The sequence below is a fragment of the Gorilla gorilla genome, chromosome 20, assembly GCF_029281585.2.
Source record: "Gorilla gorilla gorilla isolate KB3781 chromosome 20, NHGRI_mGorGor1-v2.1_pri, whole genome shotgun sequence".
Classification (NCBI taxonomy): Eukaryota; Metazoa; Chordata; class Mammalia; order Primates; family Hominidae; genus Gorilla; species Gorilla gorilla.
In genome coordinates this window covers 54,327,887-54,355,844 of record NC_073244.2, presented here as the reverse complement: position 1 = coordinate 54,355,844, position 27,958 = coordinate 54,327,887, and the positions used below count along the sequence as shown (strand labels likewise).

The 27,958-nt window shown below is 44.2% G+C and overlaps 1 protein-coding gene across 1 annotated transcript; it reads left to right on the top strand.

Annotated features, from left to right (window-relative positions):
- Positions 1-9,176: 9,176 nt before the first annotated feature.
- On the top strand, positions 9,177-27,750 carry LOC101151083 (pregnancy-specific beta-1-glycoprotein 3). Its single transcript, XM_031003884.3, has 7 exons — positions 9,177-9,300; positions 10,533-10,898; positions 16,560-16,838; positions 19,567-19,845; positions 20,246-20,500; positions 25,633-25,716; positions 27,562-27,750. Exons 1-6 carry the CDS (start codon positions 9,237-9,239, stop codon positions 25,674-25,676), a joined length of 1,287 nt encoding a protein of 428 aa, XP_030859744.1. The 5' UTR covers positions 9,177-9,236; the 3' UTR covers positions 25,677-25,716; positions 27,562-27,750.
- Positions 27,751-27,958: the final 208 nt, after the last annotated feature.

Sequence of the window (27,958 nt, the reverse complement as noted above, 5' to 3'; positions counted from 1 at the left end):
CTGCGCTTTTCCGACGGGCTTAAAAAAAGGCACACCAGATTATATCCCGCACCTGTCTCAGAGGGTCCTACGCCCACGGAGTCTCACTGATTGCCAGCACAGCAGCCTGAGATCAAACTGCAAGGCAGCAGCGCAGCTGGGGGAGGGGCGCCCGCCATTGCCCAGGCTTGCTTAGGTAAACAAAGCAGCTGGGAAGCTCCAACTGGGTGGAGCCCACCACAGCTCAAGGAGGCCTGCCTGCCTCTGTAGGCTCCACCTCTGGGGGTAGGGCACAGACAAACAAAAAGACAGCAGTAACCTCTGCAGACTTAAATGTCCCTGTCTGACAGCTTTGAAGAGACCAGTGGTTCTCCCAGCACACAGCTAGAGATCTGAGAACTGCCAGACTGCCTCCTCAAGTGGCTCCCTGACCCCTGACCCCCGAGCAGCCTAATTGGGAGGCACCCCCCAGCAGGGGAAGACGGACACCTCACACGGCCGGGTACTCCAACAGACCTGCAGCTGAGGGTCCTGTCTGTTAGAAGGAAAACTAAGAAACAGAAAGGACATCCACACCAAAAACCCATCTGTACGTCACCATCATCAAAGACCAAAAGTAGATAAAACCACAAAGATGGGGAAAAAACAGAGCAGAAAAACTGGAAACTCTAAAAAGCAGAGCGCCTCTCCTCCTCCAAAGGAACGCAGTTCCTCACCAGAAACGGAACAAAGCTGGACGGAGAACGACTTTGACGAGCTGAGAGAAGAAGGCTTCAGACAATCAACTTACTCCGAGCTATGGGAGGACGTTCAAACCAAAGGCAAAGAAGTTGAAAACTTTGAAAAACATTTAGAAGAATGTATAATTAGAATAACCAATACAGAGAAGTGCTTAAAGGAGCTGACGGAACTGAAAACCAAGGCTCAAGAACTACGTGAAGAATGCAGAAGCCTCAGGAGCCAACGTGATCAACTGGAAGAAAGGTATCAGTGATGGAAGATGAAATGAATGAAATGAAGTGAGAAGGGAAGTTTAGAGAAAAAAGAATAAAGAGAAATGAGCAAAGCCTCCAAGAAATATGAGACTATGTGAAAAGACCAAATCTACATCTGATTGGTGTACCTGAAAGTGACGGGGAGAATGGAACCAAGTTGGAAAACACTCTGCAGGATATTATCCAGGAGAACTTCCCCAATCTAGCAAGGCAGGCCAACGTTCAGATTCAGGAAATACAGAGAACGCCACAAAGATACTCCTCGAGAAGAGCAACTCCAAGGCACATAATTGTCAGACTCACCAAAGTTGAAATGAAGGAAAAAATGTTAAGGGCAGCCAGAGAGAAAGGTCGGGTTACCCTCAAAGGGAAGCCCATCAGACTAACAGCGGATCTCTTGGCAAAAACTCTACAAGCCAGAAGAGAGTGGGGGCCAATATTCAACATTCTTAAAGAAAAGAATTTTCAACCCAGAATTTAATATCCAGCAAAACTAAGCTTCATAAGTGAAGGAGAAATAAAATACTTAACAGAGAAGCAAATGCTGAGAGATTTTGTCACCACCAGGCCTACCCTAAAAGACCTCCTGAAGGAAGCACTAAACATGGAAAGGAACAACTGGTACCAGCCACTGCACAATCATGCCAAAATGTAAGGACCATCGAGACTAGGAAGAAACAGCATCAACTAACCAGCAAAAGAGCCAGCTAACATCATAATGACAGGATCAAATTCACACATAACAATATTAACTTTAAATGTAAATGGACTAAATGCTCCAATTAAAAGACACAGACTGGCAAATTGGATAAAGAGTCAAGACCCATCAGTGTGCTGTATTCAGGAAACCCATCTCAAGTGCAGAGACACACATAGGCTCAAAATAAAGGGATGGAGGAAGATCTACCAAGAAAATGGAGAACAAAAAAAGGCAGGGGTTGCAATCCTAGTCTCCAAGGAAACAGACTTTAAACCAACAAACATCAAAAGAGACAAAGAAGGCCATTACATAATGGTAAAGGGATCAATTCACAAGAAGACCTAACTATCCTAAATATATATGGACCGAATACAGGAGCACCCAGATTCATAAAGCAAGTCCTGTGTGACTTACAAAGAGACTTAGACTCCCACACATTAATAATGGGAGACTTTAACACCCCACTGTCAACATTAGACAGATCAACAAGACAGAAAGTCAACAAGGATACCCAGGAATTGAACTCAGCTCTGCACCAAGTGGACCTAATAGACATCTACAGAACTCTCTACCCCAAATCAACAGAATATACATTTTTTTCAGCACCAAACCACACCTATTACAAAATTGACCACATAATTGGAAGTAAAGCTCTCCTCAGCAAATGTAAAAGAACAGAAATTGTAACAAACTATCTCTCAGACCACAGTGCAATTAAACTAGAACTCAGGATTAAGAATCTCACTCAAAACCGCTCAACTACATGGAAACTGAATAACCTGCTCCTGAATGACTACTGGGTACATAACAAAATGAAGGCAGAAATAAAGACGTTCTTTGAAACCAACGAGAACAAAAACACAACATACCAGAATCTCTGGGACGCATTCAAAGCAGTGTGTACAGGGAAATTTATAGCGCAAAATGCCCACAAGAGAAAGCAAGAAAGATCCAAAATTGACACCCTAACATCACAATTAAAAGAACTAGAAAAGCAAGAGCAAACACATTCAAAAGCTAGCAGAAGGCAAGAAATAACTAAAATCAGAGCAGAACTGAAGGAAATAGAGACACAAAAAACCCTTCAAAAAATTAATGAATCCAGGAGCTGGTTTTTTGAAAGGATCAACAAAATTGATAGACCGCTAGCAAGACTAATAAAGAAGAAAAGAGAGAAGAATCAAATAGATGCAATAAAAAATGATAAAGGGGTTATCACCAGCAGTTCCATAGAAATACAGACTACCATCAGAGAATACTACAAGCACGTCTACGCAAATAAACTAGAAAATCTAGAAGAAATGGATAAATTCCTCGACACATACACCCTCCGAAGACTGAACCAGGAAGAAGTTGAATCTCTGAATAGACCAATAACAGGATCTGAAATTGTGGCAATAATCAATAGCTTACCAACCAAAAAGAGTCCAGGACCAGATGGATTGACAGCCGAATTTTACCAGACGTACAAGCAGGAACTGGTACCATTCCTTCTGAAACTATTCCAATCAATAGAAAAAGAGGGAATCCTCCCTAACTCATTTCATGAGGCCAGCATCATCCTGATACCAAAGCCAGGCAGAGACACAACCAAAAAAGAGAATTTCAGACCAATATCCTTGATCAACATTGATGCAAAAATCCTCAATAAAATACTGGCAAACCGAATCCAGCAGCACATCAAAAAGCTTATCCACCATGATCAAGTGGGCTTCATCCCTGGGATGCAAGGCTGGTTCAATATACACAAATCAATAAATGTAATCCAGCATATAAACAGAACCAAAGACAAGAACCACATGATTATCTCAATAGATGCAGAAAAGGCCTTTGACAAAATTCAACAATGCTTCATGCTAAAAACTCTCCATAAATTAGGTATTGATGGGACATATCTCAAACTAATAAGAGCTATCTATGACAAACCCACAGCCAATATCATACTGAATGGGCAAAAACTGGAAGCATTCCCTTTGAAAACTGGCACAAGACAGGGATGCCCTCTCTCACCACTCCTATTCAACATAGTGTTGGAAGTTCTGGACAGGGCAATTAGTCAGGAGAAGGAAATAAAGGGTATTCAATTAGGAAAAGAGGAAGTCAAATTGTCCCTGTTTGCAGACGACGTGATTGTATATCTAGAAAACCCCATTGTCTCAGCCCAAAATCTCCTTAAGCTGATAAGAAACTTCAGCAAAGTCTCAGGATACAAAATCAATCTACAAAAACCACAAGCATTCTTATACACCAACAACAGACAAACAGAGAGCCAAATCATCAGTGAACTCCCATTCACAATTGCTTCAAACAGAATAAAATACCTCGGAATCCAACTTAAAAGGGATGTGAAGGACCTCTTCAAGGAGAACTACAAACCACTGCTCCAGGAAATAAATGAGGATACAAACAAATGGAAGAACATTCCATGCTCATGGGTAGGAAGAATCAATATCGTGAAAATGGCCATACTGCCCAAGGTAATTTACAGATTCAATGCCATACCCATCAAGCTACCAACGACTTTCTTCACAGAATTGGAAAAAACTACTTTAAAGTTCATATGGAACCAAAAAAGAGCCCACATCGCCAAGTCAATCCTAAGCCAAAAGAACAAAGCTGGAGGCATCACACTACCTGACTTCAAACTATACTACAAGGCTACAGTAACCAAAACAGCATGGTACTGGTACCAAAACAGAGATATAGATCAATGGAATAGAACAGACCCCTCAGAAATAACACCGCATGTCTACAACTATCTGATCTTTGACAAACCTGAGAAAAACAAGCAATGGGGAAAGGATTCCCTATTTAATAAATGGTGCTGGGAAAACTGGCTAGCCATATGTAGAAAGCTGAAACTGGATCCCTTCCTTACACCTTATACAAAAATCAATTCAAGATGGATTAAAGACGTAAATGTTAGACCTAAAACCATAAAAACCCTAGAAGAAAACCTAGGCATTACCATTCAGGACACAGGCATGGGCAAGGACTTCAAGTCTAAAACACCAAAAGCAATGGCAACAAAAGCCAAAATTGACAAATGGGATCTAATTAAACTAAAGAGCTTCTGCACAGCAAAAGAAACTACCATCAGAGTGAACAGGCAACCTACAACATGGGAGAAAATTTTCGCAACCTACTCATCTGACAAATGGCTAATATCCAGAATCTACAATGAACTCAAACAAATTTACAAGAAAAAAACAAACAACCCCATCAAAAAGTGGGTGAAGGACATGAACAGACACTTCTCAACAGAAGACATATATGCAGCCAAAAAACACATGAAAAAATGCTCACCATCACTGGCCATCAGAGAAATGCTAATCAAAACCATAATGAGATATCATCTCATGCCAGTTAGAATGGCAATCATTAAAAAGTCAGGAAACAACAGGTGCTGGAGAGGATGGAGAGAAATAGGAAGACTTTAACACTGTTGGTGGGACTGTAAACTAGTTCAACCATTGTGGAAGTCAGTGTGGTGATTCTGGAACTGGAAATACCATTCGACCCAGCCATCCCATTACTGGGTATATACCCAAAGGACTATAAATCACGCTGCTATAAAGACACATACACACGTATGTATATTGCGGCACTATTCACAATAGCAAAGACTTGGAACCAACCCAAACGTCCAACAATGATAGACTGGATTAAGAAAATGTGGCACATACACCATGGAATACTATGCAGCCATAAAAAATGACGAGTTCATGTCCTTTGTAGGGACATGGATGAAATTGGAAATCATCATTCTCAGTAAACTATCGCAAGAACAAAAAACCAAACACCGCATATTCTCACTCACAAGTGGGAATTGAACAATGAGAACACATGGACACAGGAAGGGGAACATCACACTTTGGGGACTGTTGTGGGGTGGAGGGGGGGAGGGACAGCATTGAGAGATATACCTAATGCTAGATGATGAGTTAGTGGGTGCAGCACACCAGCATGGCACATGTATACATATGTAACTAACCTGCACATTGTGCACATGTACTCTAAAACGTAAAGTATAAGAATAATAATGATAAAAAACAGACTATTAAACAGAAAAAGAAAAAAGAAAAAAATATGAAAATAATCCAAGTGCTCATCAACACATAAATAAATAAATATGGTGACACATACAACAGAATGTTAATCTGCCATACAGAGGAATGAAGCTCTGACACCCGCTGGAACATGCATGCACTTTGGAAACATTATGCTAAGTGAAATATGTCAGAAACAAAATAACATAATTGTATAATTCCATTTATATGAAACATCAAGAATAGGCAAATTCATAGAGACAGAGTAGAGAAGATCAAGGTCTAGGGTGGGACATACAGGGAGTTATTGTTTAAAAGATACAAAGTTTCAGTTTAAAATGATAAAAATTTTCTAGGAAAAATACTGGTGACGGTAATTTAACACTGTGTATGTGGTTAATTTCATTTGATTATGCATTTTAAAGTGGTTAAAATAGCACATTATTCACAGAACTGTGAAAAATAGATTTCTATTATTTAATTCACCCAGGCTAAGGTGTTTGTTATGGCAGTTGAAGCCCATGAATACATCATCTGACCCAGTGTTTCAATGAAATGCATCAGATTTTCAATCAAGTTAGCTGGAAGCTACTGTCCCCAGGAGAACCAGAGGCCCCAAAACAAGAGCTCCAGCAGGGGCTCAACCAGCACAGGTCCCATAAGGCAGCCTCAATGTCAGGCCCTGGATGGCATGTGAGGCTACAATGATACAACCACAACGTGAAAATGTAAGTACTTTTACTACTTACAGACACTAGGGAGCACTCAGCAAACCTGGAGACCACAGACAGAGGTCAGTGAGCCCAGACAGGGAGGAGAGAAGAGACCAGTGAGCCAATGGCTTTATTAAGTCCAGGGTGTTATCTGACAGGTTTCCAGCAGGGAGCTTTAATGGATGTGTTCAAAGCAAGCAGCAAACACTGGGACCAGGAGCTCACGCTGTGACTGAGAGGTGGTCACTTTAAATGTGAGGGCGAATGTCAGAATTATCAGTTTAAAGAAGCAGCTGGAGAGAGGGAAACCCAGCACACCAAGCAGCAGAGATGCCTCTAAGATTTTATCTCTGGCCACCAACTGGAGCCACTTGAACCAGACACAGTATTGAAAACTGCCATGGTGAACAAGCCCTGCCTCTGATTTGAGGCAAATAAACTTACACCTTATAAAAATGAATGCCAAGACAACATGACACTGTGAGCATCATGACATCCAGGGACACCAGCAGGGTGTGGTACTGTGCCCTGGAGTCAGAATCCTAGGTTCTGGTCCCTGGGAGTAAGAAAATGAAAATGACTTGTCCCTGCCCCCTGACATTGATCTTCCCACCCTGCTGCTCCCTCTTCTGCTTCCAAGCCCAATTGCAGTGCTCAGCCCCAGACATCACTGCCCCCAGGGTATACACAGTGCCGCCTACTGCACACAAACACAAACTCACAGAAGGTGACAAAAATCTGCGTTTGGGACATCTGATTGTGAAAAAGGGAGAACAGTGAACGTAGAGCCACACAGACTGGGACTCACGGGGCTGGAAGGTGAAGGAGCTGTAACATAACATATGTGTGACCTCGTGTGAAGTGTGCAGATCCATGTGGAACAAAACATGCAGCCTGGCCTGGGATTGCTGCCGTTCACACTTCCCTCCCTGTCCACCAGAGGGGGACAGAGTCCCTCCCAGCCTGGAGCCTTCCCAGGGGATGCCAACCGCCCTCAGCGGAACCCACAGCCCAGCAGGTTCCACCCTTACCAGGGTCACTTCGGCCCAAGTCCTCAGCGCCCTCCATGCTCCCCACACGGACTCTGCCAGCTCCTCCCTGACCTGGTGGCCGCCAACCTAACACCACTCCCTCTGCAGGGAGCTCCTCCCCACACACCTGCTCCTTCCCTGGGCCCAGCTAAAGGCATCTCCCAGGGCAGCGCTGGTGCACGCGACGCCACACTAGGCGCTTTCCCCTGGTGGCCTCCCTCCATCCTCATCAACTCTTTCTGTCACTGCTCCCTAAATGCCCGCCCCTGCCCCATCTATCCTGTTCTCTGGGGCATCCCAGGCCAAGCCTAGCACTGACACAGAACAGCGGCTGCCTGAGGGCCCACAGCCTCCCCGGGAATCAGCCAGGCACCCTATGACCTGCCTGCCAGCTGCACCACGGGGTGCTCAGAGCGCGTGTGATGGTCACACACAGGCACCATCCGGGATGTGGCCACCTGCCCCAGCTGTCCCTTGGGAAGGCAGACCTCTCCTGTGTGCTTGCAGGGAGAAGCGGGATGTTATTGGTCTTTGCTCCCAGAACACAACTCACCCCCACACGCCCTCTCAGGTGTGAGCAAGGTCCCTCCAGACAGGCTCTCTGGCCACTGCCTGTTCCTCCTCTACACACAGCAGCTTGGCCAGGTCAAAACCCTCAGGACAGACCGCTGGGTATGTCAGCACATGGAGGGCTAAGCCCATCATGGCCACGGAGTAAGTCAAGATGAATCTCTCCAGCTCTGAACCCCTGCTCTGTCCCAGGCCCCCCCTCCTGCGTCTCAACGAGCCATCTCCCGCGGGGTTCCTGGGTAACTCCCCACTTCCTCCTGCACCACCACGGGGAAGGTGTGGTGACCACAGGACAATCAGCTGGGCAGAGAAGAGAGGACATCAAAGATGGTCAGGAAGAACATGAGAAACCATGAGCTCCAGCTCAGCCGCCAGACCCCAGGGAGCCATAGAGTGACCGAGAACTGTCCCTTTGACTATGGGACTCACAGCCCCCACTGAGCAACCGGCACAGGCCTCTCCTCACAAGAGGCATGAGAGATTCACCCTGCACACCTCCAGGAAGGACAGTTTCCTCTGGGACACCCAGGTCCTGAATGTCCATCCTTGGAAGCTGCAGCCAAGCTAGACACGATTAGAGAAAGGAAGGGTCCCTCTCACCAGGCAACACACAGCTCACCCACAGCACAATGGGGCGTCACTCTGACAGGGACCTGGTATAGCTCCAGCCTCCTGCACTGAAGGGGAGAGCCAGATGGGGATGAAAGAGGCCAAAGGGCATGAATGTGCACCCCGACCCAGAGCCATGGGGACAGCAGGAGGCTGAGGCCCAGGACTCTGCTTGCCCAACCTGCAGGGTATGTTTCTGACTGTGTGGGTCTGTGTGTGTCTCTTCTGTGTGTGTGTGTGTGTGTGTGTGTGTGTGTGTGTGTGTGTGTGTGTGTGTGTGTCTGCACAAAGTGTGTGTTGAGGTTTGGTGAAAGAATCACTGCTGAAAAAGGCAGAGGCCTCCACAATTCCCAGGGACCCGAAACACAGACAAAAGTAAAAACAGGAGGGACAAGGAGGCAGGACTGAGAGAGGAGGGGACAGAGAGATGTCCTGGGCCTGACCCCGCCCATGAACCTGAGAAGTGCTCCTGCCCCGGGAAGAGGCTCAGCACAGAAGGAGGAAGGACAGCACAGCTGAGAGCCGTGCTCAGGAAGTTTCTGGATCCTAGGCTCATCTCCACAGAGGAGAACACGCAGGCAGCAGAGACCATGGGGCCCCTCTCAGCCCCTCCCTGCACACAGCGCATCGCCTGGAAGGGGCTCCTGCTCACAGGTGAGGAGAGAACTTCCTGGGAGAGGACAGGAGGAGGAAGCAGAGTGACTGGATGGGGTCTACTGGAGAGACTCCTGGGGTTCTAAAAAATAAAAGAAGCCAGCACTTAGGGAGGCTGAGGTGGGTGGATCACGAGATCAGGAGTTCAAGATCAGTCTGGCCAACACAGTGAAGCCCTGTCTCTACTAAAAATACAAAAATTTAACCAGATATTGTGGTGTGCTCCAGTAATCGTAGCTACCCGGGAGGCTGAGGCAGGAGAATCACGTGAATCCGGGAGGAAGAAATTGCAGTGAGCCGAGATAGCGCCACTGCACGCCAGCCTGGGCGACAGTACAAGACTCCGTCTCAAAAAAAAAAAAAGAATGGAAAGAAAAAAGAAAAAAAAGGAAAGAAGTCTCTGTTGGAGCCTGGATAGGGGAAAATACACCAGAGAGGGACAGGGGTCAAAACAGGAAAGTCACAGGAACCAGAATTGGTAAGAAGTAGGAAAATCTTAAGTGTTCTGTTTTCCTGATTAATCATCAGGGGCCACCACATTTTGAAAAATGATAATAATAACTATATCAGATGACACTTCAAATAAAAATATAAGCAGGACATGAAACACTGTCCTCAGCAAAAAACCTCAACAATTGGGGAAAAAAAACACCCAGGGCATGGAGGGCCCTAAGAACTCTCACATCTACAGGAGTCTGCAGCCTGTTCCAGGCACTGGGGTGCAACCAAGATCACAAAAGTCCCTGTCCTCATGGAGCTCACGCTGTCATGGGGGGGGGAAGACAGACATGCAAAGAGATCTAGAATGTGAGGTCAGGTGTTGACAAGAACCCTGGAGGGAGCAGAGCAGGGAAAGGTCAGAAAGGGAAGACCCAGGGCCTCTGAAGGAGGTGTCAGGAAAGAAGTCTAAGGATGCCCTGATGTGAGCAGGACCTGAGGGCAGTGTGGAAGGGGCCTTGCGGACCCCTGGGGAAGAGGATTCCAAACAGAAAATTGCCAAGGTCAGAAGTGTTGAAGGAATGGGGGTCATGTTGCTGACCTTCACCTAGTAGGACAGTAGGACACAAACACATATACACATGCCCCTTTTGTGTGTGTGTGTGTGTTTGTATGTGTGTTTGTGTGTCTCTTCAAAGCTGAGGATTGAAGAGACCTTCTCAGGACCCAGGGCCACATCTTTTCACCCCAATGCATAGGTCTCAATATTAACTGATGCTCTCTCTACTTCCTAGCATCACTTTTAAACTTCTGGAACCCGCCCACCACTGCCCAAGTCACGATTGAAGCTGAGCCAACCAAAGTTTCCAAGGGGAAGGATGTTCTTCTACTTGTCCACAATTTGCCCCAGAATCTTGCTGGCTACATCTGGTACAAAGGGCAAATGACGGACCTCTACCATTACATTACATCATACGTAGTAGATGGTCAAATAATTATATATGGGCCGGCATACAGTGGACGAGAAACAGTATATTCCAATGCATCCCTGCTGATCCAGAATGTCACCCGGGAGGACGCAGGATCCTACACCTTACACATCGTAAAGCGAGGTGATGGGACTAGAGGAGAAACTGGACATTTCACCTTCACCTTATACCGTGAGTGATTCCACGTCATCACTGGGTGTTGGGGGATGGGGTCTTCACTTCAGACACAAAGGATTGTCAGGCCTGGACTGTGCCTGTGTCCCTCTCTGCATTATGTCCCATGCTGGGGTTTGGGCACTTAGTGCAGGACACACACAGAGGAGACAAATTTCAACAGATCAAAATTCCATTCCCGCATCCAGACCCTGCAGACACTTGCTGCAGAGGAAGGACAGTCTGATGGGGGACTCAGCAGGAGGAGATCAGTCTCAGCCAGGCACCTCATGCCCTCTTCATAAATTTGACCCTGAGAAAGACCCTGGAGAACTGAGTAGGGCTTGGCCTCAGGTGCCCCATGAAATACTCTCAGAGAAGCTCAGCCCTAGAAGCCTCAACCCCAGAACCATGTCCCTAAATCCTTGCTCCAGATAAATCTGAGGAGCCTGTGCTGGGGCTGGGTTGTGGCTTCTTGGGCAGGGCTTACTGGGACCAAGGATTTACCAGCTGTCTGAGGACTGTGTCTCCTGGAGCTGTTCACCAGCCAGGGCTCAGCCCTCAGAGCCTCATCTGGGCAAGGACAGAGCTTTCTTCACCTGACACTCAGAGTGGAGAGGACAGAAAGACAAGCTTTGTAGGCCATCAGACAACTACCTTAGGAGGCTTAGGATAGTCCATAGAAAGTCTAATGTCCCCAGAAGCAGAAACAGAGGAGAGAAGATATACCAGGTAGCAGCTTGTCCACAGGCATCTGACATAAACGTGCTTTCTCATGGAAGCAAATTAATAATAAATGCTGTTTGTGTGAAACTTCCACTGAGCCAAGCATTAGGTCAGGTGACTGTGAATCATTTAACATTTATTCACAGATAGCATGAAAAGCCACAGTCCATTTGCCATTTAGCTTCTTTGTTTGAGAGAAAACTGAGGCACAGGAAGCCACAGTCACTGAACCACAGTCACACAAACACAAAGGGGAGATCAGGGTCACATGAGGTGTGTCTGGAGCCAAAGGCCCATCCTCTCCTCCACCAGAAGTGAGGGCTTACTGGCTTCCAAGCACCCTATAGTCATTTATTGGCTCAAATCCTCTCTTCTTAGGTATCCAAACCTCAGAGGAGTGAGAGCAAACGGTCAACTGATTAGTCTGTACTCCAGAACTAAATCACCTGCCTCAACCGTGAGAGTCAGTGGAAAAAACACGTCCAGGCCTCCCCCTCAGATCTTAACCGCCATCACTGAACCTGAAATCCTGTGTTTCCCAAAGTGTCCATGTCACTGTCACGAGAGGACAAAGGAGAGGACCTTGTTTTCTTTCCCCACTCACACCCTACACCACCATAGGCCCAGCGAGACAGACACACTTAGGAGCTCTTACATAATAAAAGAAGAAATGGAATGAAGAAATGAATGATCCAAAACCTCTTTAGAGACTGAATCTTGCATGCAGAATCCTAGGAGGTTCTAGCCACACCTGTCCCTTGTCCTTCAGAGGCTGATACCCACGTTTCATCCCCCGACTACCTCTTGACCCTAAAGCAACCCCACCTCATGTAACTCTGAAGCTCTTTGGCCACCAGAGGGTTCTCAGGGCTCCTTGGTCCTGGACTGTGGAACTCGGGGTACCTGGTCCCTGGGGTCTCTGAAGTCAGTGTAACCCTCGCTGCTCACTGCCATGGTGTCTCTGCCTCTCTCTGCTTCTCTGTGTCCCTCATCTTCCTCCCACTTCATTCTGACTGGCAAGCCCTGTCCTGCACAGCTTCTTCCTCCACCCCTAGGTCTTCCCCAGACACTCCCTCTAACTAGTCTGGCTGTTCAGTTCCTTTCCCGCTAACACTGTGGCCTGGCCCACCTCCCAGGAAACAGGAAAGGTGCAGAAATCACCTGGAGTTGCCACTCCTGACAGGCTTCATCTTGAGCCAATGACCCCAGGTCACTAAGAGAATGAGTTTCCACTGTATTCCCTTCAAGGGCTCTTTCCCTTTGTGAGGCTGACCTGTGGACAAGACCATGGGACAGGGATAGGCCGTTCCTCCATCCACTGTTATCATTGCCAGACAAGTTTTTCTGGCCTCCTGCACACACACACACACACACACACACACATGCACAAAATTTATTGAAATGGTGGTTTGTAGTAAAGAAAGATTTTAATGACTCCAAGTCTGCCAAACAGGAGGACAGAGGTTTATTATTACTCAAATCAGCCGCCCCAGTGGATCAGGGATTAGAGATTTTCAAGGGTAGTTTCAGGGGCACAGGACTAAAAAATGAGTACTGCTGATTGTTTGGTGATGGAATCATGCGAGCGGAGGGAAATGATGTGTTTGTGCTTGAATCTGCCTCCAGGTAGGGGCCACATGACTGGCTGAGCCATTAGTCATAGGTATGGATGAGGTCAGCCAGTTGCCAGAATGCAAAAGAATGAGAAACATCTCAAAAGACCAATCTCACGTTCTACAATAGTGATGTTATCTATAGGAGCAATTAGTTACAAATTTTGTAAACTCTGGCCCAACGACATTTGAGCAGTCAAGGATTATAGAAACTGTGCCAACATTTTAGCAGAATTCAGTTCCCTCCTATAATCTTAATCTCATGGTCTTTCACTAGTTTTACAAAGGCAGCCATTGGGCAAAGTAAGGGTGTTAGTTTTACAGAGGAACTATTATCATTCTTGCTTCAAACTTAAACAATAAACTAAATTCCTCCCAAGGTTAGCCTGGCCTATGCCCAGGAATGAGTGAGGACAGCCAGCCTGAGACTAGATACCAGATGGAGTCAGCCATGCTAGTTTGCTGTCACTGTTGTAATCTTAGCACTGACTCACCAGGGTGTCAGAGGCTGGACAGGCCTGCAGTCCCCAAAGCCCATGGGCTCATTTCACCCGTTTCACTCGTGACTCCATCCTCAACCTGCTATAAAGCTCACATTCTCCAGTCACTTCCTAGAGACTTCCGGCTTCCTGTCAGGCATATAACAAGCTTGAAATTTGTTCCTCAGTTCTAACACTAAGTAAAAAGTTGAACAAACTCAAAAGTCAACAACTCATTAAAATCCCTCAGAGATGGCTGGGCACAGTGGCTCATGCCTATAATCCCAGGACTTTGGGAGGCCGAGGCAGGCACAAGGTCAGGAGATGGAGACTATCCTGGCTAACATGGTGAAACCCCGTCTCTACTAAAAACACAAAAAATTAGCTGGGCGTGGTGGCAGGCGCTTGTAGTCCCAGCTATTTGGGAGGCCAAGCCAGGAGAATGCCATGAACCCAGGAGGCGGAGCTTGCAGTGAGTTGAGATCATGCCACTGCACTCCAGCCTAGGTGACAGAGCGAGACTTTGTCTCAGAAAAAAAAAAAAAAATGTTTTTAGAGAAATGAAGAATGCTTTTGATACTTAATGGTAGACTGCTCATAGCTGACGAAAGAATCCCTAACTTGAGGATATGTCAATAGAAACTTCCAAAACTGAAACAGGAAAGTTCAACAAGAGTGGGGAAAAAAAGTGGAACAACATTTCAACTTCATATTTAATATTTTGATTTGACAATAGCAATTTTTAAACTTTGTAGCTGTGGGACAGCTACAAAGGCTGTAACATACACGTAATGGGAATACTGGTGGCTTTGGGGACCAGTTGGAGGTGGCCAGGTGGGTGCTATCTGATGGCTTTACTGCCTGTGCCACATACAACTGTTTCCTCATGATGATGCCGTTTTCATAAGTTGGAGTTCCGCGTGTGGGGAGACACACGAACCATTGGCATCTCACTTAGACTCTTCCTAATTCACACAAACTTAAACACTAGTGGTGTTTCCTGAGCTTAAGAGAAAATGAAGAAAGCATTTCACATACCTGTTTTGGGGTCCTCCCCATTTTTCCTAACTCTGCACAGAATTTAGAAGCAGGGAGTTCTTTCTGTATTTACTAACATAACACACATCACTTCTTTTAATTTGGCATCATTCCTCCCTTTATGTAATTGACACACTAACCAGTTCGGTCCTTTTAACGGGACTCTCTCTACTTAAGGAGTTGCTAATTTCAAATCACCTTTGGCATTTTTCTTTGACCATAATGTGATCCTGCTGGAATTCATGGCACACCTAAACCTTATTTTGGTCTCAAGAGAAATACTACTACCAGCAATTGATCTTAGATGTTTGGACCATCAGTAAAAATTTCCACTTATGAAAACATTTTAATGTTTCCTCCAAATTTTTTGATGTTGTTGTTACTAGAGTCAGAACATAAGGTCTAAACTCCTGACAAATTTTTATGGGAAAATTACAGTATTACAAATTGAGCATCCCAAATCCAGAAATCCACAATCTGAAATGCTCCAAAACTCAACACTTCTGACCACTGATGTGATGCTAAAAAGAAGAGCTCACTGGTGCATTGTGGATTTTAAATTTTTCAGATTTGGGATGCTAAACCAGTACATATACGGCAAATATTCCAAAATAAAAAAAAATTAGAAATCCAAAACACTTGGTTTTAAGCTTTCTGAATAAGGAGCACTGTATCTGTATGAACTATAGGCATGAAGCTGTACAGGAGATCTCTAGAACCTCCTTGTCCTGCATAACTGAAACCGCACACCCACAGAACAACGCCCTATTCCCCTGATCCCAGCTCCTGGAAACTACTATTCTACTCTCTGATTCACTCTGGAATCCACTGATATCAGGTACATAGAGTAGTCAAACTCAGAATCAGAGAGTAGAATGTCTAATGAGAGAAAGTATCTGCAAGACTTCTTCCCAAATATTGGTCTAATATCCACCAAACACATATGGTCCATGAGGGCCAGACTTCCATCATCTGTTCATGTTCGCCCTTTCCACCAGTCGGTTCTGCATTTGCAAACATCCACATGTATTTCCAGAAAGATCCACATGGTCCTCACCTGCCCTCTACAGGGGGAAGGGAGCATCATGGACCCACAACAGGGAACGTGGTCTTGGTCCAAAGCTGTCAGCTCTTGCCTGTCCCCTTCACTCTTTGTAGGTCATTCCTTGGACTCTGCTCTATCTTTAGAGGTCACTGGCTCAAGTCAGTCACTATGAGACACCTGGGAAAACTGCCCCACCTTGTGGCTCCACTGCCTGATGACTGAACTGACCTCCAGGCTTGACTCTGTTCTCCCCTGTGTTATTTCTGCTGAAGTACCCAGTCCCAGGCCAGGCTTTCCAGTATCCAAAGGGTTTAAAGACAATGGGAAGTTCCATCACCCATCTCTAGGATGTCCTTGGCAAGGGAAGCTGCAGAGAAAACATACCTCGGGGGGCAAAGTAAGACTGAAACTAAGAAGATTCCAGCACTGCATGCTCCAAGTGAGGACCACAAGGTGGGCCAGGCAGGCACTTGGAGATGGAGGGACTCAGAGAGGCACCAGGGGCTGTGACTGCTGGTCCTGTGTCTTTCCGTGACCCAATGCTGCCGCTCAATTCACACTTAAGAAAGTCTGTGCTTCTCCCACATGAAGCAGGCAGCCTCACAATCTCTGAGCTCTCAGATTGCCACGCATCTGTGTTGTAACACACACACCTGCCATGGGCTTTTAAGGAACTTGGGTGGGCTGAGAGGTTGGAAATGCCAACTCTGATTGAAAAATGCCTTTGGCGGAATCAAAGGTGCCACACAGGGCAATCTTCTCTCTGTTTTCTGCACAGTGGAGACTCCCAAGCCCTCCATCTCCAGCAGCAACTTATACCCCAGGGAGGGCATGGAGGCTGTGAGCTTAACCTGTGATCCTGAGACTCCGGATGCAAGCTACCTGTGGTGGATGAATGGTCAGAGCCTTCCTATGACTCACAGCTTGCAGTTGTCCAAAAACAAAAGGACCCTCTTTCTATTTGGTGTCACAAAGTATACTGCAGGACCCTATGAATGTGAAATACGGAACCCAGTGAGTGCCAGCCGCAGTGACCCAGTCACCCTGAATCTCCTCCGTGAGTATCTCCTGTTCCTCTGTGAGCCAGGCTGCCATCCCAAATACACATGGCCAGAGGCCGGGCCTCTCAGTCCCTCTCAGGTCCAAGTACAGAGACCTTTACCCCTGGACATCAAACCTGGCCATGGCTTTCTGCCCCAGGCAAACCAGAGTAGGCCTAGGCTTGATCAACAGTAGGAGAAAAGAGGCTGCTCCTGTCATGGGAGACTCAGGGTCCACAGCTTGTGATGGGCAAAACAGGTGAATGTCTCAGGCTCCAGATCAGTGAACACAGCTGGGATTTGGCTGGGACTTCAGTGTTGCGGCTTGGCTCACAGGGTCACTGTGGCCCTTCCACAGACCAGGATTTTCCCTTCCCTCTGACAATACCACCTATGACATTATTCTCTTTGCTCCACATGGCCTGGATGCCATCACCATTTCCTCCTCATACACCTATTACCATACAGGGGAAGTCCCGAAGCTCTCCTGCCTCACAGACTCTCACCCACTGGCAGAGCATTCTTGGCTGATTGATGGGAAGTTCCAGCAATCAGCACAAGTGTTCTTTATCCCCCAATTCACTAAAACATATACAGGGGTCTATGTCTGTTTCATCCATAGCTCAGCCACTGGTGGAACAAATCTCATAATCAAGAGGATCATAGTCCCTCGTAAGTGGATCCCTGGAGCATTGGCACTATGTTTTCCAGTGAAGTCTATCTAGCTATCAGGGAAGAGCCACATGCCCTCTGCAAAGGGAGAGGGAAAATCAAAATCCCAGGACAGGGAATATGTTTCTGCTCCAAAACCACCAGCTTTTGCCTGTCCCCTTCACTCTTTCTAGAGCATTCTTTAGACTATACACTAACAATGAACAATCTGAAAGGAAATTAAGGAAAGAATTTCAGGTCACATTAACATCAAAAGGAATAAAATATTTTGGAATAAGTTTAACGACAAGGGTCAAATGATTATACCCTGAAAACTACAAAAGATTGCTGAAACAAGTTAAAGACGATATCAGTATATGGAAACATATTTCATTTTCATGGATTGGAAGAATCAATATTGTTAGAAAGATAATATTCCCAAAGTGAGTTGCGGATTCAATGTAACCCCTAACAGAATCCCAGTAACATTTTTTGCAGAATTAGAAAACACTGTCCTAAATCTCACCTGACAGGCTCTTATTAATGATTGCCACAACAGAAACACTGAGAAAAAGAGGCAACCATGAAAAGGTGGAAAGTTCTGATGACATAGAAAATAGCAATCACCCTTTCTCACATCCCAAGGCCTTCAAAAATATACAAGTGCAGCATGGCCAGTATGGAATTCACCGAAAACTAATCACCAAGCTAGAAAAGTGGTGAGAGAAAAAAAAAGGGCAAGAATATCTTTGGCTTATCACCTCCCACTTTTGCCTACTAATCTGATGCTGAAAAGAAATGCTCACTGAAGCATTTTAGATTTTGAATCTTTCAGATTTGGGATGCTAAACCAGTAAGTATATGACAAATATTTCAGAATCAAAAAATGTCAGAAATCCAAAACACTTTTTGTCCTAAGTCTTATGCATAAGAAATACTCAATCTGTGTGAACTATAGGCATCAAGCTCTACAGCAGATCTCTAGAACCTCCCCACCTTGCATAAATGAAACTGCACACCCACGAACAACTTCTGATTCTCCCCACTCCCAGCTCCTGGCAACCAGCAGTCTCTTCTCATATTCACTCTGGAATCCACTTACATGAGGTCCCTAGAGTAGTCAAACCCATGGAATCAGAGAGTAGAATGTCCAATGAAAGAAAATATTTGCAAAACTTCTCTCCAAATTTGTCTCATATCCATCAAACACACATGGTCCATGAGGACCAGATTTCCAGCAGTTCATTCCCACCCTTTCCACCAGTCAGTTCTGCATTTGCAAATGTCCACATATATTTCTGGAAAGATCCACATGGTCCTCACCTGCCCTCTGCAGAAGGAGAGGAAACTTAAAGAACCCAGGACAGGGAACATGGTTCTGCTCCAAAGCCACCAGCTCTTGCCTGTCACCTTCACTCTTTCTAGATCATTCCTTGCACTCTGCTCTATCTTTAGAGGTCACTGGTTCATGTAAGTCATCATGAAACACCTGCAAAAAACTGCCCCACCTTGAGCCTCCAATGCCTGATGACTGAACTGACCTCCAGGCTTGATTCTGGTCTCCCCTGTGTTATTTCTGCTGAAACATCCAGTCCCAGGCCAGGCTGCTCAGTATCTTCAGGGTTTCAGGACAATGGGAAGTCCCATTATTACTCATCTCTAGAATGTCCTTGGAAATGGAAGTTGCAGAGAAATCACATCTAGGGGGGCAAAGTAGGATGGAATTTGGAAGGGGCCCACCAGTTGCACATTCCAGGTAAGGAACCCAGGGTGAGCCAGCCAGTCAACTGATTAGGGAGGGACTGGGAGGGATACCAGAGGCTGTGACTCCCATTGTCGTGTCTGTCCATGACCCAACACTGCTGCTCAATTGACACTTCAGAAAGTCTGTGCTTCCCTAAGACAGAGCAGGTGGCCTCATAGGCTTTGAGCCCTTAGATCATCATGCATCTGTCTTGTGACACATGCACCAGCTATTGGCTTTCAAGGACTTGGGTGGGCTGAGAGGTGGGAGATGCCAACTCTGATTGAAGGATGCCTGTGGAGGAATCAAAGGTGCCACACAGGACAATCTTCTCTCTGTTATCCACACAGCGAAGCTGCCCAAGCCCTACATCACCATCAACAACTTAAACCCCAGGGAGAATAAGGATGTCTTAGCCTTCACCTGTGAACCTAAGAGTGAGAACTACACCTACATTTGGTGGCTAAATGGTCAGAGCCTCCCGGTCAGTCCCAGGGTAAAGCGACCCAATGAAAACAGGATCCTCATTCTACCCAGTGTCACGAGAAATGAAACAGGACCCTATCAATGTGAAATACGGGACCGATATGGTGGCATCCGCAGTTACCCAGTCACCCTGAATGTCCTCTGTGAGTATCTTTTGTTCCTCTGTGGGCCAGGACACCAGCTTAAATCCAAACGACCAGAGGCCAGGCCTCTCAGTCTCTCTCTGGTCCAAGTATAGATACCTTTACTTATGGACATCCGAGCTGGCCATGACTTCCTGCCCTGGGAAGATCTGGGTAGGCACAGCCTTAACCAAGAATATAAAGGGAGGGGACGCTCTTGTCATGGGAGACTTGGGGCCCACAGCTTGTGACGGGAGAAACAGGGGAATACCTCAGGCTTCAGCTCAGTGAACATAGAGGGCGTTTGGCTGGCACTTGAGGGTATGTCTTGGCTCAGAGGGTCACTGTGTCCCTTTAAGAGACCAGGAGCATCCCCTTCCCTCGGATGACATCACCTGTGGCTTTATTCTCTTTGCTCCAGATGGTCCAGACCTCCCCAGAATTTACCCTTCACTCACATATTACCATTCAGGAGAAAACCTCTACTTGTCCTGCTTCGCGGACTCTAACCCACCAGCAGAGTATTCTTGGACAATTAATGGGAAGTTTCAGCAATCAGGACAAAAGCTCTTTATCCCCCAAATTACTACAAAGCATAGCGGGCTCTATGCTTGCTCTGTTCGTAACTCAGCCACTGGCATGGAAAGCTCCAAATCCGTGACAGTCAAAGTCTCTGGTAAGTGGATCCCAGCATCCTTGGCAATAGAGTTTCAGGTGGAGTCTCTCTGGCTTTCAGAGAAGAGTCAGGAAAATATTTTTATTCCCAGCCTGTGTCCCATGGGCACAAGCAAATCCCAAATTCTCCTCCTGAACCCTCCCAATTTGTCTCTACAGACTCTCTTCTCCTTGTTTTTCTGTTTTCTCATGGCTGACCTTGTGTCTGGCCTGAAAAAGGTAGGGAGGGGGCTTTATCAGCCCTGAGCCCTATGTGGTAGAAGAGGCTTCACAGAGGGACAAGAAGGAGAGTCCTCAAGATCAAGTTGCTTCTCGCTGTCACCGACACATCCCCTTCTGCCACGTCTTTGTTTTCTTCTACCTATTCCATGAGCTACAAGGAACAGCTGAGGCTTTGAAACAGGCTCACACTTTTCCCCCAGATGAGAGGAGGAAGCCCCTTGGGTGAGGGAGGAGCAGCTCAGACTCTGCTTCCTGCTCTGCTCCGGGATCCTCTGGTGACTGGCCCTGCCTGACTCCACCTGGGTGGGACCAGCATGTGTGGAGAAAGAGCCCTGGTGGCCTGTCCTGAATTTGGCTAAATCGAGTTCCCAGTTGAAGCCAAGCCTCCCCCGGGCCAGGCTGCAGGGAAACAAAAAGAGAGGGAGCTTCAGGGCAGACTCCTGAGCTGTGTCCTGGCTCTGAAGTCACCGGCTGTATGAGGCTGTGGGCACAGCACCTGGGACACAGCACGGAGGACAGTGACTGATGCAGAGCTGGAGAAATAGGGAGATTCACCCCTAGGGCTCTGCATGGCAGGAAAGGGGCAGTGCCAAAAAGTGTGTAATTATAGAGAGGGTAAGACTACCGGACACTTTATATATATCTAATATAAGACTTACCATTAACTATTTCTAAGTGTGCAATTTAGTGTTGTGTAACCATCACACTATCCATTTCCAGAACTTTTTCCTCTTACCATATTAAACCTCTGTAGCCAATAAACAGTAACTCTCACTCCTTCTCCCCCTAACCCTTAGCACCCACCATTCTACTTTCTGTCTCTATGTAACTGGCTATTCTAACTATCTTTTATAAATGGAATTATATAATAATTATCCTTTTGTGTCTGGCTTATTTCAGTTAGCATAATATCTTCAAGGTTCATCCACTTTGCACGATGTATTGGAATTTTATTCCTTGTTAAGGTTGAACAACATTTCTATGTATAGCTACACCTCATTTGCCTACCCACTTATCTTTCAATGGACTTTTCAGTTGTTTCCATTTTTTGGCTAGTGTGAGTAATGCTTCTCTGAACATCAGTTTACAAATATTTGTTCAAGTTTCTTTCAATTCTATGGGAAGTATGTCCAGAAGTGGAATTGCTGGATCAAATGGTAATTTATTGTTTAATTTTTTGAGAGAGAGCCACACCACTTCTTACAGTGGCTATAACATTTCCCATCCCCATCAGCAATGCACTAGAGCTCCAATTTTTCCATCTACTTGAAAACACCTGTTGTTTTGTGTTGCTGTCATTGTTGTTGTTTATCAAAACCATCCTAAAGTGTGTGAGGTGGTGTAACAATGTGGTTTGATTTGCATATCTCTAAGTATTCCTGATGCTGAGGAACTTTGCATGGGCTTATTGGATATTTGTATATCTTCCTTGGAGAAAACTCCATTTTAATCCTTTGTTCATTTTTTAATTGGGTTTTTGGATGTCTGCTGTTGTTGACTTGTAGCTTTTCATGTATTCTGGAAATTAATTTCTTATCACACATATAATTTGCAAATATTTTTATCATTTCGTGGGTTGCTTTTTACTTTCTTGATAGTGTTCTTTGATATATAAAAGGTTTTGATTTTTATGAAGTCCGATTTATCCATTTTATTTGTTGCCTATGCTTTTGTTGTTACAACCAAGAAATCATTGTGAAATCCAGTATCATGAAGCTTTTCTTCTAAGAGTTGTATAGTTTTTGCCCTTACATTTAGATCTTTGATCTATTGTGGGTTACTTTTTGTACATGGTGTTAGGTAAAGGTTCCACTCTTCTTGCCCTTGGATATCCACCTTTCCCAATACCGTTTGGTGAGAACACTGTCCCTTCCCCATTGAATGATCTTGGCACACTCGATGAAAATCATTTGGCCATATATGCAAGCATTTCTTTCTGGGCTATGATATTTCATTAATTTCTATGTCCTCCTTTATGCCAGTACCACACTGTATTGATTACTGGGGCTTCGTAGTAAATGCTGAAATCAGGAAGTGTGAGTCCTCCAGCTTCATTCTTCCTCTTCAAAGCTGTGTGTCTATTTAGAGTCATGAGATGCAATATAAATTTTAGGACAGATTTTTCTTTTTCTGCAAAAATGTCACTGAGATTCTGATAGGAATTTTATTGACTCTACAGCTCACTTTGGGTAGCACTGTCCTCCTAACAATATTGAGTCTTCCACTTCATGAAAACAAAATGTCTTTCAATTTATTGATGTCATCTTTCATTTCTTTCAGCCATATTTTGTAGATTTCAGGTATAATCATTTCACCTCTTTGGTTAAACTCATTCCTAAATATTTTATTCTTTTTGAAGTTAATATAAATTGAATTTTTTTTTCTTAATTTCCCTTCAGATTGTTCATGGTTAGTGTATTGAAATACAACTGATGTTTGAATGTTGATTTTGTATTGTGCAACATTACTGAATTTATTTATTAATTCTAATAGGATTGTTCCATCTTTAGGATTTTCTACATATAAGTTCAAGTTATCTGTAAACAGAAATAATTTTACTCCTTCCTTCCAATTTGAATGTCTTTTTTTAAATTCTTGCCTAATTTTTCTGATTAGACCTTTCAATACTATGTTGAATAAAAGTGTCAAAAGCAGGCACCCTTGTCTTGTTCCTGCTCATACAGGGAAAGCTTTCAGTCTTTCTCCATTGAGTATGATGCTAGCATTGGGTTTTTCACATATTGCCTTTATGTTGAGGTGGTTTCCTTCCATTCTTAGAAAGTTTTTATTATGAAAAAATATTGAATTTCATCAAATGTTTTATTGATTCAATCTTATTACTGATTATAGTTCCATTCATATTTTTGTGTGTTTCTAGGGGTTTGTCTACTTCATCTAGGTTATCCAATTTATTGGCATACAATTATTTATAGTACTTTTGTAATCATTAGTTTATTAGAATTGGTAGTAATCGCTCCATTTTTCTTTTTTTTTTTTTTTTTTTTTGGTTGTTGTTATTGAAGAGAGAGAGACAGGCTCTCACTCTGTAGGCCACCCTAGGATGGAATACAGTGGTGTGATTATGGCTCACTGCAGCCTCAACCTCCTGGGCTCAATTAATTCTCCTTCTTCAGCCTCCCAAGATGCTAGGACTACAGGTGCATGTCACCATGCGCAGCTAATTGGCTTTTTTATTTTTTTGTAGAGACAGGGTCTCCTCAGGTTACCAACGCTGGTCCAAACACCTGGTCTCAAGAAATCCTTCTGCTGTGACCTCCCAAAGTGCTAGGATTAAAACATGACCCACCATGCTCAGAGTCCATTTTCATTTCTGATTTGAGTAATTTTAAACTTTTCTCTTTTTTTCTTAGTCAATCTAGTTAATGGTTGTCAATTTTGTTGATTTTATTTTGAAGAATCAACTTTTGGTTTCATTAATTTCCTCTATTCTTTTTCCATTCTCCATTTTATTTATATCCACTCTAATCCTTATTATTTCCCTCATTCACTGTGCTTCGGTTTAGTTTGTTCTTCTTTCATATCCTGAAGTATTAAAGTAGGTTGTTGACCTGAGATCTTTCTTCTTTTTTAATGTAAGAGTTTACAGTTATAAATTTCTTGCACAAGACTCAACTTCTCTGAACCTCTGATACCTCACCTGAAAACTGCAATAAGAGTGCTTTCTTCATACCTTTCTTTTAAAGGTTTAATGCAGTCAATAAAACAAGATGCCACACACAGAGGAACCAATGTCAGCTACTATATTACTACCATCATCATTAGCCTTCAGGTCAAATAGTCCTAGAATGAAATCTCAGATCCACCTGTCACTAGCCATATGACACCAGGAAAGTTTTACACCACTCTAAGCTTCTGTCTTTTCATCGGCAAAATGGAAATAATGTCTACCTGACAGGGTTATTTTGTGGATTAAATGAGATACAGGGAAAGTATTTAGCACAGGGCCTGGCACATAGGAAGTGCCCCTCAACAGTACCTTCCTTTTTCCATATATACATATATATATATATATATATATATATATATATATATATATATATATATGGAAAAAGAGGTAACACATAAAACACTAGGACATGGTTACTGACTACTTATGGGAGAGAAAGAAAAAAAGCTAAGTGCAAAGAATCAAGCCTGGTATGTTAGTTTTTACTAACTGAGATGCATCCAAGATGGGATTAGACATACAAGATAATTTATCAGGGAAGACACCTGTGAGGGAATGTGGGGCAGGCATGAAGGTAGTATGGGAGAACCCACAGACCACTATGCAGAGCTGATTCCTGTGAAAAAGAAAGAGAAAGAAGTTTCAGGTACCAACGCAATTCTAAGAGTTTTTGCAAGGCTGATGGGGAGTCCTCCAACCAGTCACCCATTAGAGTTAAAGAGAGCCTTAGAGAACTAGGCTTGCTTTCACACCCTTGCTGGGAGCCTGTAGGAAAGCTTTCTGTGCAAAGGAGGTGGTGAATTTGAAATGTACTGATCTGGGCCTTCTGTCAATCAAGTCCCTGCCATGGAGACCTGGCAGGGTCTCATTCATGACTGCCACAACAAAGACACTGAGAAAAAGATGCAACCATGAAAAGGTGCAAAGGTGGCAAGTTCTAATGACATAGAAAATAGCAATCAGCCTTTCTCACATCTGAAAGCCTTCCAAATATCTGAGTGCAGTAGAGAATTGACAGAGGACTGATCACCAACTGAGAAACATGGTGAGAGGGAAAACAAAACTGCAAGAATATAATCATCTCCCATCAAATTTCCAACAGAAATAACGTAGTCCTTGAAGAAAGAATTATAGAGTACCTCATGTTACATGCTTGTTCCTGAGGCTCCCCCATGTAAAATAACATCATCTTCATTCCTTCTTTTCTTTTTTTTCCATGACAGCTCCTTCAGGAACAGGACATCTTCCTGGCCTTAATCCATTATAGCAGCCGTGATGTCATTTCTGTATTTCAGGAAGACTGGCAGGTATGATGACCTTTCCTCTTATCCTGGTTCCTGCAGGGCTGACTGCCATGCTTGGGAGAGGGAAAAGACTTATTTGCCTGTATCTGGGCCTGGATCTCCTCCTTCCTCCACTAACTCCTGCTTCTCAGCACTAATTCCTGCAGTTCCCTTTCTCCCTGGCCTTTATTCTCCCTGTACCCCACTGTCTTTTAGACATAATTATCTCCAGCCTCTGCTCATTTGTTTCTCAGATTCAAATGAGAAACACAATTTCACATGGTGAAACCCTCTTCATTATTCTTAACATCTCTCAATAGTGTAATTCTCTCCATTCCCATAAAGCTCAACCACTTCTCAAAGTATTGCTTGCCTTCTTGTCTCCAGACTTTGAAATCTTCCTTGCATATGACTGCCTCATTACCTTTCTAAAATCTAGTTAATTCACTTAATCAAGAATCTCCAGGGGTCTACTCTAGCCACTTTGATAAGTTCACATTTCTTCTATTTACTAAGCCTTCTCACTTCCTTTACCTCTACTTCCTAGTATAATTCCTCCATCCTAATTAGAACTGTCTTCCTACACATCCCTGCCCCTTCACCCATATAGACATAAAATTCTTAGTTCCAATGCTATATCTGAAAACAGAGTGAAATCCCCTTTACCATCTGGACTGCAGACTTAACCACACCCTTCATCACAAGCAACATCTGACCTCGTGGAGAACTAATACTTTAGGATTAACATGTGAACCTGAGACTCAGAACACAACCTATGTGTGGTTGAGATCTTTTCCTGATGACCAGTTCATGTGTTTAAAAAAGATACAGAAATGAAGAAGGCAAGGTCCCTACCCCAGGAGACATAAAGCCTAAGACAGGAAATGAGACCTGAAAATAATCATGATACCAAAATAGAAAAAATTGAATGCCACAAGAAATCAGAGAAATCTGATGGGAAATAGAGCTACACATTGGAATCACTGGAAAACATTTTTAAAAGTGGATGCTCAAGCCCCACCCATTAGTTCCAGTTTAAAGGTCTGGAGAGGGACCCAGGCATTGGTAATTTTTAAGTCTTCCCTGACACTACTAACATGTAACAAGGATGGAGAACCCTTATTGTAATAGATAGAACTTAAAACTAAATCAATAATTTTCTGCTGGAAGTACTGGAATTACCTAAGGACCTTTTTCAACATACATAAGACTATACTTTTTTGGCCCTATTTATGAATGGGCTACACCAAGAACTCAGTAATCCAGTTAACAAACAGAAGCTGAAAGGAAAAGCCACCTTATTTGATAAGTTAAATTATGTAGAAAGCATTTTCAAATAAGTGATAAGTGATGCTAAACCTTCTCTAAATAATATTTATGGGAATGTTAATAATATGAGTATTCTAGGCTGGGTGCGATGGCTCACGCCTGTCATCCCAGCACTTTGGGAGGCCGAGGTGGGCGGATCACAAGGTCAGGAGATCGAGACCATCCTGGCTAACACGGTGAAACCCCATCTCTACTAAAAATGCAAAAACAAAATTAGCCGGGCGTGGTGGCAGGCACCTGTAGTCCCAGCTACTCAGGAGGCTGAGGCAGGAGAATGGCAGGAACCCGGGAGGCGGAGCTTGCAGTGAACTGGGATCGCACCACTGCACTCCAGCCTGGGTGACAGAGTGAGACTCCGTCTCAAAAAAAAAATTTTTTTAATGAGTATTCTAAAAATTATATGAAATTTCTGGAAATCAAATATGTTATCATAGTGTCATATGCCACAGAAGTAACTAGATTTTGTGAGCTGTGTCTTTACCATAATAAATTCTCATTAGATTTTTAACCATAGTCATTTTAAATCTTTGTCATTCCCAGACAGTTGCTTTCATTCTTCCTCAAAGTATTTACAATCAGCTACAGTCCAAAATTGCTTTTTCTTCAAGGAGATTTATGGAAAAGACTCTGACAAGGACTCTTGAATACAAGCTCCTGATAACTTCAAGATCATACCACTGGACTAAGAACTTTCAAAATTTTAATGAACAGGCTGATACCTTCATGAAATTCAAGACAAAGAAAAAAACCCAATTTTATTGGATTAAATAATCAAAACAATGTTTTCATAATTTTCTATTTGAAAATGTGCTGATTCTTTGAATGTTTTATTCTCCAGATTTATGCACTTTTTTTCTTCAGCAATTGGTAAAGTATACTTTTGTAAATAAAAATTGAAACATTTGCTTTTGCTCCCTAAGCGCCCCAGAATTGGGGA